This window comes from Syngnathoides biaculeatus, chromosome 10 (assembly GCF_019802595.1).
Source record: "Syngnathoides biaculeatus isolate LvHL_M chromosome 10, ASM1980259v1, whole genome shotgun sequence".
Lineage (NCBI taxonomy): Eukaryota > Metazoa > Chordata > Actinopteri > Syngnathiformes > Syngnathidae > Syngnathoides > Syngnathoides biaculeatus.
Window position 1 is genome coordinate 27,688,802 of NC_084649.1, and position 12,169 is coordinate 27,700,970.

Here is a 12,169-nt window from a genome sequence, read left to right on the forward strand (position 1 = left end):
CGCCCCCCCCCCCCGGCACTTTTTTTCTTTTCACGAGGTCTTGGTGTGTTTTGCTTCTCTCCTCTCCGCTTTTTCCTGCCTCCTCTTTGTTGACTTTGCTCGGCTTCAACGCCCCCCCCCGCCTCCTTTCCTTCCTCTTCTTCCACGTCGCCCCCCCCCCCAGCCCCTCCCTCAGCCGACTCCACGGCTTCAATTATTTGGGGGCGCGTGGCAGGGGCACCACCTCTCAGGCACGTTTCGTTGCATCTTCAAAGCGAGCAAGGGCGGGGGGGGGGGGGGCAGTATCCATTTGCTCAAATGATCAAATTGAGCGCACGAGGAGAGCGATATGGACGACACAGCACATAAATATTGACTTATTAACAACTAATCATATGTAGCCTAGATATGCGCGCACATGTGGCCGCAGCGGATCTGTTGTCAGAAATGGTTGACGTTATTTCTGGAACGTTTCATAGCAGACTTCATCAAATCCAGTTTTTTTTTTTTTAAGATTTCATTACTGTAAGTGTTTTATTTGAGTCAATTTTAAAATAACGATTGAATTCGACATTTTCCCCAATTGTGACACGTGAATAAATTCTAATGAAATGGAACGTTGAGACGCAGCAACTTTCATATTTTTGTAGTTTGATCAAACACGTGATTCATCACTCGTCGTCGTTCTTCCAAGTTGAGTGGCAGCGTTCCATGCATGAAAGCATGAAATGAAGACACTGCAAAATAAAGTAGACGCACAGAAAACCGAGAATCCTGCACGTTGCCGTTTACGTTTGTGAGTCACTGAACGACGATTTGACCAGTTTGGACTGCAGTGTTGTGCTAGGACGCCCCCTACTGTTATCTTGTGCTCAATATGTAAAAAAAAAAAAAAGGGTGGGAGGGGGGTGGGGGGGAGAGAGAAAAACATTTCCCGTGAATACTTTTGAAAACGGAAAAGGGAGAGAATTACTTTTCCCAGTTCAAAATGGTACACGCGGCACGGTGGAGCAACCGGCGAGCGCGTTGGGCTTCCAGTTCTGAGGACCCGGATTCAAATCCCGGCCCCGCCTGAGTAGAGTTTGCATCTTCTCTCCGGGCGTTTCTCTGCTTTACTCCCACAAAAAAAAAAAAACAACAACAAAAAAACATGAATGCATGTTGGAATAATTCACAATTGCCCCCCCCCCCCCCGCCAGCGTGATTGTGAGTGCGGCTGTTGGTTGTCTCCAGCCCTCTCGCGATCCATATGAGGATAAGCAGCTCAGAAAATGGATGGAAAATGGTACTAGTGTACTTATATTTGGATATCAAGGCTTGATCGCATGCCTGCGGCGGACCGTACAAGACTCGAACAGCATTGTGTTCTGATCTCTTCTTGGTGCCGCTTTCAGAATGTTGTTTCATATTTTTGTGTCGCTCATGGTTCACACATCGTCGCCTCGTTCGCTGTTCCGCGTGTCAGCCGATCAGCTCCGGTCTTGTCCTCAGTTGGTGTCCGATCGTGGTCGTCCTTTTCCAGGTCAAGACCTGTTTCTATTGCGGTGGGTTTATTATTTCGAAATATATATATATATATATATATTTAAAAAAAAAATATATATATATATATATATATATTTTTTTTTTTTACAGTGTGATTTAGGTATTTTCAACGATGCCACGAGTCTTGTTGGGCTTTTTAAAAATAAATTCTGTTGTTGGCCCGCCTTGCCTCCATTTAGGTCCTCCACTTTTCCCCACAAAAGCGCAAAAACCTGACAGATGCAAGCGGGTGGACGAATATAATAACATGTCCAGTCACATGTAATGCGGAGCAAATGAGCTGCTTTGTTCTTACGACACACGCGCACCATCCCGACGCGGGTGCGCAGCATCGGTTGCCGTGGCAACTGCATCAGACCGGCTGGTGTGAGCCAACATGGCTGCCCAAGGTGAGGCGTGTGTATGTGTGTGCGCGCACTTCCGCGCATTAAGCATATTTTGTTCACTTTTTATATTAGAACGTTATCCAGATAGATAGACAGACAGACAGACAGACAGAGTTGAAGCCTGAAGTTTGCATTCACTGTCTGAAGTCAAATTTTTTTTTTGTTTCAGGTCAGTCAGGATCACCAAAATGATTTCATTTTGTTAAATGCCACAACGATGGGAGAGAACATTTCTGAGATAATTTTAGATTCTTTTCTTCAATCTCCCAAAAATGGTCGCCCTTTCCTTAGTATGGTGTAGGCTCAAAGGTTTTGGGTCCCCTTCCACAAGCTTGTGCCAGTACTCAGTTGAAATCGTGGGCCGGTCCTCCCGACGGAACTCATTCAGGTTTGTCGGTTGCCTTCCCAGATCTGGGCAGAAATTTCCCACGGGACTCGGATCAGGACCACGCCGACTTTTTTTTTTCCGCTGACTTTGTTTTCCTCAAGCCACTCTGGAACCGTTACGCTGGCGTGCTTCAGGTCGTTGTCCATTCGGGAGGCCCTTTTGCGCCCAACTTTGAGCGTCCTGGCTGATGTCTCCGGACGTTGTCTTCATATCTTGGCGATTGGCGTCTATTTTATGACGATCAAAGCAGCCCCGCAACACGACGCGCTTCACAGTTGGTGCGGTGTTCTCAGGCCTACGAGCTTCCCCCTTTTTCCTCCGGATGTAACGTGCGGTCACTTTGGTTTCATCAGACCACAGGACACGTCTCCGGTAGTTAAGGTCTTGGTCTCCTTGTGAGCTGGAATCCGTTTCTTTAGAAGTAACGGCTTCATTCTCGGCGAGTGGCCTCTCAGCCCGCATTGGTGCAGGACTTGTTTCGCTGTGGGTAACGACACTTTTGTTCTGGGGTTGATTAGTCGACAAAGGGTATTACTAATACGAATACTGACTGAAGCGGCAGGATGTGAGTGAGTGTCCCAACAAAGGCACAAGGCCCCCCCCAAAAAAGTGGGTTCGCTGATCAAGAATTGAACGACTTAATTGGCAGAGGGAAAAAAACTGTTCGAATGCCTGCCAGTTTTGACTTTCATTCATCCATAGCGCTTTCCCGACAGAAGGAGCCGGAAGAGCTCGTGGCCGGGATGTGGAGGGTCCCAAAGGATCCAGCCCACTCTGGATCTAGTTCAAGTTGCGTGCAAGACTTCACAGCGGTTTTGATTGTCCGTTGCAGTCGGCGTTTGTCCTTTTTGTCCTTGATGTTTTGGAGACGAGGTTCGAGAGAGCAGACTTGGATGGTTTGGACGTGTCCAGAGGCGAGACAGTCTGAGGAAATTGGTAGGAGGGTGCCGGGGATGGAGCTGCCAGGCAAAAGAGCAAAAGAGAGGAAGACCAAAGAAAAGGGGGACGGATGTTGGGAGGGAGGACATGAGGACTGTGAGTGTTAGAGAGGAAGATGCACGAGATAGGCTCAAAAATGACACGCTGTGGCGACCCCTAATGGGACAAGCCGAAAGGAAAAGAAGAACAAAATACGATACTAATATGTACAGCGTTGGCCTCACAATTCTGAGGACCAGGTTTGGAATCTCAGCTCCACTTCTGCGGAGTTTGCATGTTCTCCCCGTGCCTGCGTGGCTTTTCTCCGGGTGGGCAGTCCGGTTTCCTTCCACACTCCCCCCCCCAAAAAAAAAAACAAAACAAAAAAAACCATGCAACATGAATTGGAGACTCGAAATTGCCCCGTCTGACTGTTGTCTGTCTCCATGTGGCCTGCGATTGGCTGGCAACCAGTTGAGGGTGTACCCCGCCTCCTCCCCGATGACAGCTGGGATTGGCTCCAGCACTCCCGCAACACTTACGAGGATAAGCAGCTCAGAAAATAAGAACATTGATATATATATATATATATATATATATATAAGCCACACGCACACAATCAGAATGTCGCTTGTCTATGCAAGAACCCAATTGATTTTTCAATGATTAGATTTTCCTCGGGCTCAAAGGTAAAACTAAGCGCGCGCGCGCGCGCGCGGGCACGCACAGCTCCGCTCACGCGCTTGTCTCCGTGCGCCCCAGGCGCGTGCACGCACGCAGGCAGCTGGCGAACTTCCCGCGCATCCATCCGGGCCAGCGCTTCTTTTTGGGGGCCATTTTGGCTCTTCCAGATCGGGGGATGCAGCGACAACGACAACGACTGCGGCCTCCACGTTCGACATCCTGCCGGAGTGAACTCTTTTTTTTTTTTTTGTGGATGTGGATGTGGATCCCACCACTGATGCACACCTCCTCCTCCTCCTCCTCCTCCTCCTCTCCTCCTCCTCCTCTTCCTTTCCGTCCTCCCCTCCCCTCCACCCCATCGCCCTCTCCCTCCCTCCCCGGCCGCCCGCCCGCTCATTTTTTATGCATTTTTCCTAACTGTCATGGCGATTTGGTGTCCTTGGAAATAAGCAGCAGCAGCAGCAGCAGCAGCAAGCAGCGGCGGTTTTTCGCGCTCAACGGGCCGAGGGAGGTCGACGTCTCGCCGGACAGTGGGAGCGTCGCTGCGGCCGCCGGAGCAGGTGAGCGTCGTACCGGCCGTCCGAGGGTCCGCGCTTCGTCGTCGTCGTCGTCGGCGGCGGCGTCGCCCCGGTCGGACTTTTTCCTCCGAGCTCCACACGTGTAAGGAGGCGGCTGTCGGGGATGCGTTTCCCCCTGCGCGACGGAGCTAGCGGAGTCGCCGAGCTAGGTGGCTAACGCGGCAGGAGCTAAACCCGAGCCGGCGAGTCTCCTCTTCCCCCGCTCGCGTCGCTCTCGTTCGGCGTCTGCTTTTCCTCCTAAACGATAGCCGACCCTCGCGAACCCATTCGGCCTGAAACGAGCGGCTGACTGGCGGCATACCCGCGCACGGAGCCGGGCTAGCCGAGCGTTAGCCACCGCGTCGGCTAGCATCCCCCTCCGAGCCCCCCGAGCGATGTGGAAGCTAGCTGGCTGGCTGGCTGGCTGGCTGGTTGGCTAGCCAGTCTGCCTGCCTTCTAGCTCGCCCGTTTCTCCGGCGAATGTCTTCACTTTTTGTCCCTGGAACGCGTGAAACGAACGACCGTGTAGGGGACTGGTCGACTGGCGTTGACTGGCTTTCACCTGGCCAGGTGCGAGGTCGAAGATGCCAACTCGGATTTTAGGATATTCGCGCAGCCTCCGAAGTACAAGCAATCACAAAACCCAAACTAATTGTAAAAGTTGCCGTCACGTGAGTTAAATCATATCAACAGGGTGGAATTCGTTACCAAAATGAATGATGCGCCTCAGTGTTCAATCCCCAATAATTAAATACCCGACTTCTAGGTATGTGTTTAAAAAAAAAAAACACGTATATTTCATACAAGACAGATCTTTTAAAGTGATTGCAGTGATGCAACTATCATTTTCCTGTAACGAAGTAGTAGGAACGTTATTGTTCTTTAAAAGTGACAAAATTGCAATTTTCAGTGGGGGTCCAGATCAGACAATTAGCATTTCAGACCCAATATTGACCCAATTGCCAATATCGGGCCCAATCTATTTTGTCGGGAATGACAACGCCATAATCCGTGACCATTGATCCGGTCCAGCGATGCCAGAATGAAATGCCCAGCCTGTTCAATTTTTGGGGGATGTCTTTTATGTAGCGTGACATATCACCTTAACGTCGACCAATGGGATTGCATTTTGCGAGCGGCGCATCGCTTCCCGTGCTTGCCGAAGTTGCCCCTGTCAACATTTATTCACGTGCACCAACCAATGTTCACTGAAGGTTTACCGCACGATTTGACCTAACACCAGCATGTTGACATCCACTCATATCTCACTAAAAGTATGTGAACATACCCCAAGCAATCCCTCAATGGACAGTCGAAAACGCCCCCCCCAAGCACCTGGTGACTGACGCTTTACGTTTGTTTTTCCCATCCATCCATTCATTTTCACCGCCGCTTATCCTCACAAGGCTCACAGGGAGTGCTGGAGCCCATCCCAGTTGTCAACGAGCAGGGCGTAGGGTACACCCTGAACCGGTTGCCAGCCATTCGCAGGCCACACGGAAACAGACGCCTGGGGGGCAACTTAGAATTATTCTAATGAATGCATGTTTTCGGGATGTGGGAGGAAACCGGCGTGCCCGAAAAAAGCCACATAGACAAGGGGAGACCATGCAAACTCCGCAACAGGCGGGGCCAGGACTGAACCCCGGGTCCTCAAAACTGTGAGGTCAGCGCTTTACAGCTGTGCCGGCACAACTATGTATTGTTTATTTTAAATATGTTTTTGAGGAATTAAGAATACAAGTATGTATCGTGAATGGACAGCTCATTCAAATCGACTCATTGCGCTATTTGGGGGTCGGCTCGTTTTTTTTTCAAACTCTGTGATCGGCGCCAAAAATCCTGACGGTGTTAAACTGAGAATTTGTCAATTTGAAGAATTGTTTTCTTCATGCCCAGCATCTTTGGAGAGCAGTTCTCCAGATGTACAACGGACTCCGCTGTCCGTATATTGGCCAAAATCCGTGGATAATTGATGCCTGTTTGTATATGTCATTCAAAAAACAAAACAAAGAAATGTTAAACCCCCAAACCTCTTGGACAAGTTGGGATAAACTGCATGAAGCAGGCCCTGCAACAAAAAAGAAATAAAAAGGAAGAAAATGGAAAGTGGTTCTTTCTGGTGGCTCTGTGGTGACATTTCTGATTGAAACAAAAGTTAAAGTTCCTTTGGGTCCTCCGTTGTGCCAGTGCCAGTCCAGTTTTTCACATAGGTTTAAAACTTTAACGCTGCAGGGCCCACAATTTGTCGTCAGCGCTTCCAGGGGGCCGGAACGGACAACGCGCTTTCAAATTTTTTTTCAAATTTCTTCAATGGACTCTCGTCTGACCTAAGAAAACGGAGCCTGAATGACAGCTGCATGCCAGCCTTTCGTCTGTCGCGATGTCAGGACAATGAAATATTCCCAAATATTCCTTTCCCAAATCGGGGGTGGGTTTTTTTTTTTTTTTTTTTGGAGATCGTTGAGGTCGGCTGGTCCAAGTTGACTTGCCGACATTCGTCAGCAATTCGAGTGTTTGTGTGTAATCGTTTGTCTGTGTGCGGGACAGATGCAGTGACGACGCGGAAGATGAAAATTCACAAGAAGGACAAGCAGCAGCAGGTTGGTGATCCACTCGTTTGTCGTTTCAAGCATTGTGTGAATCCAGCTATTCAAGTGGCACAGTTTTTTTTTTTTTTTTGAAGATGGCTTATTCAGCTGCTAAATCAGGCATGATGTGCAATCTTTATCCCTTCATTGCAATTTCAAAAATTTTTGTTTTTCTTTTCTGTGCAGCAGTGGCATTTTTTTTATCATGGTGATGAGCAGCGCCTCCACTTCCCGCTTTCATGCGCTCCCTGAGCGGCTTTATCGCGAGATCAAATACATTTTGCTCCTTGAAAAGAATCAAAAGTCCCTCCAAAAATGCGTCTGTTAAACTTTACATTATCAGAATTTTTGGGGCCGTTTATAAAAAAAAAAAAAAACCATCACAGAATGGAGCAATATTTCTATTTAAATGACTTGTTTGGTTCCTCTATCTAGTTTTGTACTGTATACTAAGTGTCTTCAAAAGTATTTTCTACTCAGTTCATGTATCCCAATCAGTCAGTCAGGTCAACCCAACGTGACAACACGGCTGTGATCTTAGAATGCCAATCAATTTTGGACTTTTGTGTTGAACATAAATCAAATCCCAAATCCCCAAATTCCTTGCAGTCGTATGTTGAGGAACGTTGCCCACAAACTGCTTGACTATTTTCCACCGCCCCCGTTTTCCCGAAGAGGTGAACCTCGCCCCGTCTTTGCTTTGAATGACCTGACCTGCTCCTTTTATAAAGGTCGTGCACCTACGTCATAAAATCACGCGACTTTTGTTTACGTCACCATATTGCCGGTCAAACAAAGCAATATTGCAAGTTAATTCCGTTGAGACGAAATGAAAATGTCTTCTAGCATTTGTCCCATACGTTAAACATTTAGGAGGTGACAATAAACGAAGGTACGTGGAAAAAGTAGAGACACTTGGCGTAGAGGATCCATATTTAATGCCGAAGTCGATGTTTTCACCAACAAGAAATGTGACTGTTGATTGGTTCCGCTTCTCTTGGACAACTGGGTATACGCACGCACGTAGTCGTCGAGATTTACACAGAAAAGTTTGGACGCCTACAAATACTTGGTCGCTGGATCTGAAATCCCACATCGTGATGGAGCCACTCAGTATAAATACCAATATTTAAATAAATGTCCCCTGGTTTTACACAAACTCAAATTGATTAACTATAATTGGAAAGAAAAAAAAAAAAAAAGGACGGAGACGTCATGCTTACCTCCGTAAACCTCTCTGTGACAGATGTTTTTTTTTTTTTGTTTTGTTTTATTTTAAATATGCATTGTTCTCAAATGAGTCAACTTGGCGTTATAAATACTTCTTGATAATTTGAGATTGAGAATAATAATTCCTACCTGAAATGAAATGATTGCTACACAGACGCCTGTATTTGGTTGGGGGCAGGAGGCGTGGTGCACCCTGAACTGGTCGCCGGCCAATCGCAGGGCACATCGAGGCAATTAGCCGCACTCACAATCACACCAAGGGACAATTTAGAGTGTCCAATCAATGTTGAAAGTTTTTGGGATGTGGGAGGAAACCGGCGTGCCCACCTGGAGAAAACCACACACAGGCACGGGGAGAACACGCAAACTCCACACAGGTGGGGCCGGGATCGAACGCGGGACCTCAGAACTGTGAGGCCAGCGGTTTACCAGCTGAGGCACCGGGCCGCCCCATACAATTCAAAGTTAAACATTAAATATTGCAGTAGTCACACGTAGCGCAATTGTGACAGACCAAATTTGTCTTTTTGTCTGATCCAGGCGTTACGCGTTGTCTGTGTTCATCATGTTTTTTTTTTTTTTTTTTTGAAACAAGAACTTTATTGGCAGTCAGATATTTCCAGTAAAACTTCAAAAGACAAGACACAAGGCTAAAAATAAACTCGCTTTTGGATTCAAATATACTCCATATAGTGGTGACGTGGAGTAAATATCTTTTGTCGGGATCGTCGAATGAAGACATTTCAGCCGATCATCATAAAATGTTAATTATCAGCTGATACTGATCGAGCTGCTCGGGTTGGTGTTTTATGGAAGAGCCGATCGTAGCGTGTGAGTGATGGCATGCAAGTGTGCATGTCTTACTGTGTGAAATTGTGTGTGCGTGTGGACACATTTGTAGTGTGTGAGCCTGAGTGTGTGTGTGTGTGAGAAGTCGCGTGCGTGCGCATGTCTGACTGTGTGTGTGTGTTTGACTCGGTGTTTGGCTCACGTGTGAAAGCGTCGCTTGTGTTTGACTCTCTTGCATATGTATGTCTGTCCGTTTTCCCAACCGTCCAATTGTGTGTGTGTGTGTGTGTGCTTGTGACTGATCATGTCACGATCGTGCGAGTGTGTTATCACGTAAAGTTGCGTTGTGATGACATCTCAGCCTAACACCCTCAAGGCCTCTTTATACTCCCGCACGGCTGACATCGCCCGCATTGCATCACGTGACTGATGCGGAGGGCCGCGCGGCCCGTGCGCCACTTGACGCGCACACCACAAATTGTTGCCACGCATAGAACGGCGCGGAGATAACCTCTCGTGATTGGTCCGTCTTAGTCACATGCTATGTGACATACTCGGCTTTCCTCTCGGTTCGCCGCCACTGCTGCATAATTAAACGTATCATCCGGTGATCTCGGTCCATTTGTTCGAGCGGACATTGTTACCCGTTCGACATTGCTGTTCCTTGTTACAGAAAGGCAAGTAAAAACGGATACAGGAAAGGCACCAAAACAATGCAGGAGAAACCAGCTGGAGTGCCACCCCGGGCATGGAGGAGAACTGCAGTATCATTGCAAAACTGCATGCAAGGGTTGTGCTGCGCTTACGGCTACGCTACCCTGAGTATGCTAAGCGGGTTTGGCCCCGGTTAGTACTTGGATGGGAGACTGTAAGCTTCTCTCCCCGGCTAAATGCAGAGGGGTTGCATCAGGAAGGGCATCCGGCATAAAACTGTGGGTTCATCTAAGATGACACGCTGCGGCGACCCCCTAAAGGGACAAGCCGAAAGGAAAAGAAGGAGATGCACGGGTTGTGCTCGAGTGCGTGTGGGAAAGCTGCAGTGACGTCGCAGCCTGTGCGAGTACAAAGAAGCCTCAATATTGCCGTGAAAAGATGCCAGAAAGTACTCTAGGTCATTTATAAATTATTCCTATAAGTTAAAAAAAAAACATTTTGTTGAGACCATAATGTGATCCGCTGTAGTTTAATGTGCACAAAGAATTCTGGGAATGATGGTGCAGAATGGCTGTTGTAAAATTGTCACCTTCTGCTCTTGCTTAGCTAAGCTGGCCGCTTCCGTCAGGGAAAAATATTAAAAATGCCACAGTGTGCTGCTTTGGGAGGCAAGTTCCAATCAGGACGCAATGCAGAAAAAGGAGATAAGCATACATCGCATTGTAACGTCAGGCAAGGCGAACAAGTACCGTGGAAGCGTCAGAAATGAAACAAAACTCTTTACAACAGATGCTCTTTCTCAGTCAAGCAGTAGCTACAAATAAACCAGTAAAAATGACCAAGTCGAGTTGTTTAACACCCGTTTGTTTTTCCTGATCACACTCTGGCTCCAACTAAAATGGCTGCCAGGGCTCGCAACCGTTGGGTGGCTACCTCTAAAAAGCACTCCGGGCGTTGGGCACGTCGCCCGTTTCATCTCACGTTCCAGAATGCACTGCAATGGAAAAACAATGGCGGCCTATTGTCAAATGAATGTACGTAATATAAAAATGATGTAGACTTGGAAGTGATTCTTGAAAGTTACGTTACTTAAGTGGAAAGAGCTCATATCTAGTTGATTTCAAGCGAATGAACTATCTTTTTTTTTTTTTTTTGGTAGCCTTCTCGTCGGTGAAACCTTTGTTGAATGGCCGACGTGTTATTTTGTGTAGTTGTGGTCGTAGTTAGCGGTTGGTGTGCTAATACTGGAATGTCTCGAATGCTAACGGCAAGCGTGAACGCGGCGAATGGCAATCCAGTATTGCGAAGAGAGCCGGGTAGCTTAGCATGCGTGCTAAGCACGTTGAGGCCACCGCAGCAATGCTGAAACTGCACAGCCAGAGGCGCACACTCTTTGTCTGAGTGTGCGTGCATGTGTTATTGATTCATCAGCAATGCGACTGCAACCTGCAGCTGTGCTCGCTGGGCTGTCCTGGGCTTGCAGACGCCGCCGCACCGCAGCACGCTGGTGCGCGTGTTCGCGGTGTGACGTCATCCACGTAGGCGCAGCGATCTGTGACACATATCATCGTGTGTCTTTTGGGCAGTGTGTGTGCGTGCGTGCGTGCGTGCGTCCGTTGTGTGCTTTTACTGCCTTTTCACCCTGCGTCTGCACTATGTAATAATTTCACATTTAGGTAGTCCCTTTCGAGGGGCCTAAGGATGCTTAAAATGTACATTTAATTGTATCATTCAATAAAAAATAAATTCAAGTTTAACGGAAAAACCCACGAATAAATACTACGGAAAACAAACCACAAAGTGATTTTAGCCATCCAGGGCGGCACGGTGGATCCGCCGGTAAAGCGTTGGCCTCACTGTTCGAGTTCGATCCTGGCCCTGCCGATGTGGAGTTTGCAGGTTTTCCCCGTGCCTGAGTGGGTTTTCTCCCACATGAATTGGACACTCTAAATTGGCCCGTTGGTGTGATTGGCTGTTTGTCTCCGTGTGCCCATGCGATTGGCTGGCGACCAGTTCACTGCCCGTCGACAGCTGAGATCGGCTCCGGGACTCCCCGCGATCCCCGTGAGGATAAGGGGCAAAGAAAATGGATGGATGAACGAGCCGCTTATCCCCACGAGGGTCAGGGGGAGTGCCGGAGCCTATCCCAGCTGTCAACGAGCAGGAGGCGGGGTACACCCTGAACTGGTCGCCAGCCAACCGCAGGGCACACGGTGACAGACAACAGTCGCACTCACAATCAGTTTAGAGTGTCCAATGAATGTTGCGTGTTTTTGGGATGTGGGAGGAAACCCAAGCGCCTGGAAAAAAGCCACGCAGGCACGGGGAGAAAGAACATGCAAACGCCACACGGGGAGGGTCGGAATTTGAACCCCCGTCCTCAGAACTGTGAGCCCAACGCTCTAACCGGTTGCGCCACTGTGCCGCCAACTGATGATGTCAACATGT

General features: G+C 48.3%; 1 protein-coding gene across 7 annotated transcripts in view; it reads left to right on the forward strand.

Moving 5' to 3' along the window:
- Positions 1-3,963: 3,963 nt before the first annotated feature.
- chd6 (chromodomain helicase DNA binding protein 6) overlaps positions 3,964-12,169 on the forward strand; it is a 63,281-nt gene continuing 55,075 nt past the window's right edge. For 4 of the 7 annotated variants that reach the window (XR_009796708.1, XR_009796709.1, XR_009796707.1 and 1 more), the window contains exons 1-2: positions 3,965-4,460; positions 7,008-7,060. Coding sequence is in view for 4 of the 7 variants with exons in the window: in XM_061831510.1 (XP_061687494.1) it covers positions 4,076-4,460; positions 7,008-7,060 (438 nt within the window). In the remaining 3 variants the exon portion in view is untranslated. Of the gene's footprint in view, positions 4,461-7,007; positions 7,061-12,169 lie in introns of all 7 variants that reach the window. The other 3 variants (XM_061831513.1, XM_061831512.1, XM_061831514.1) reach the window with 2 other exon arrangements.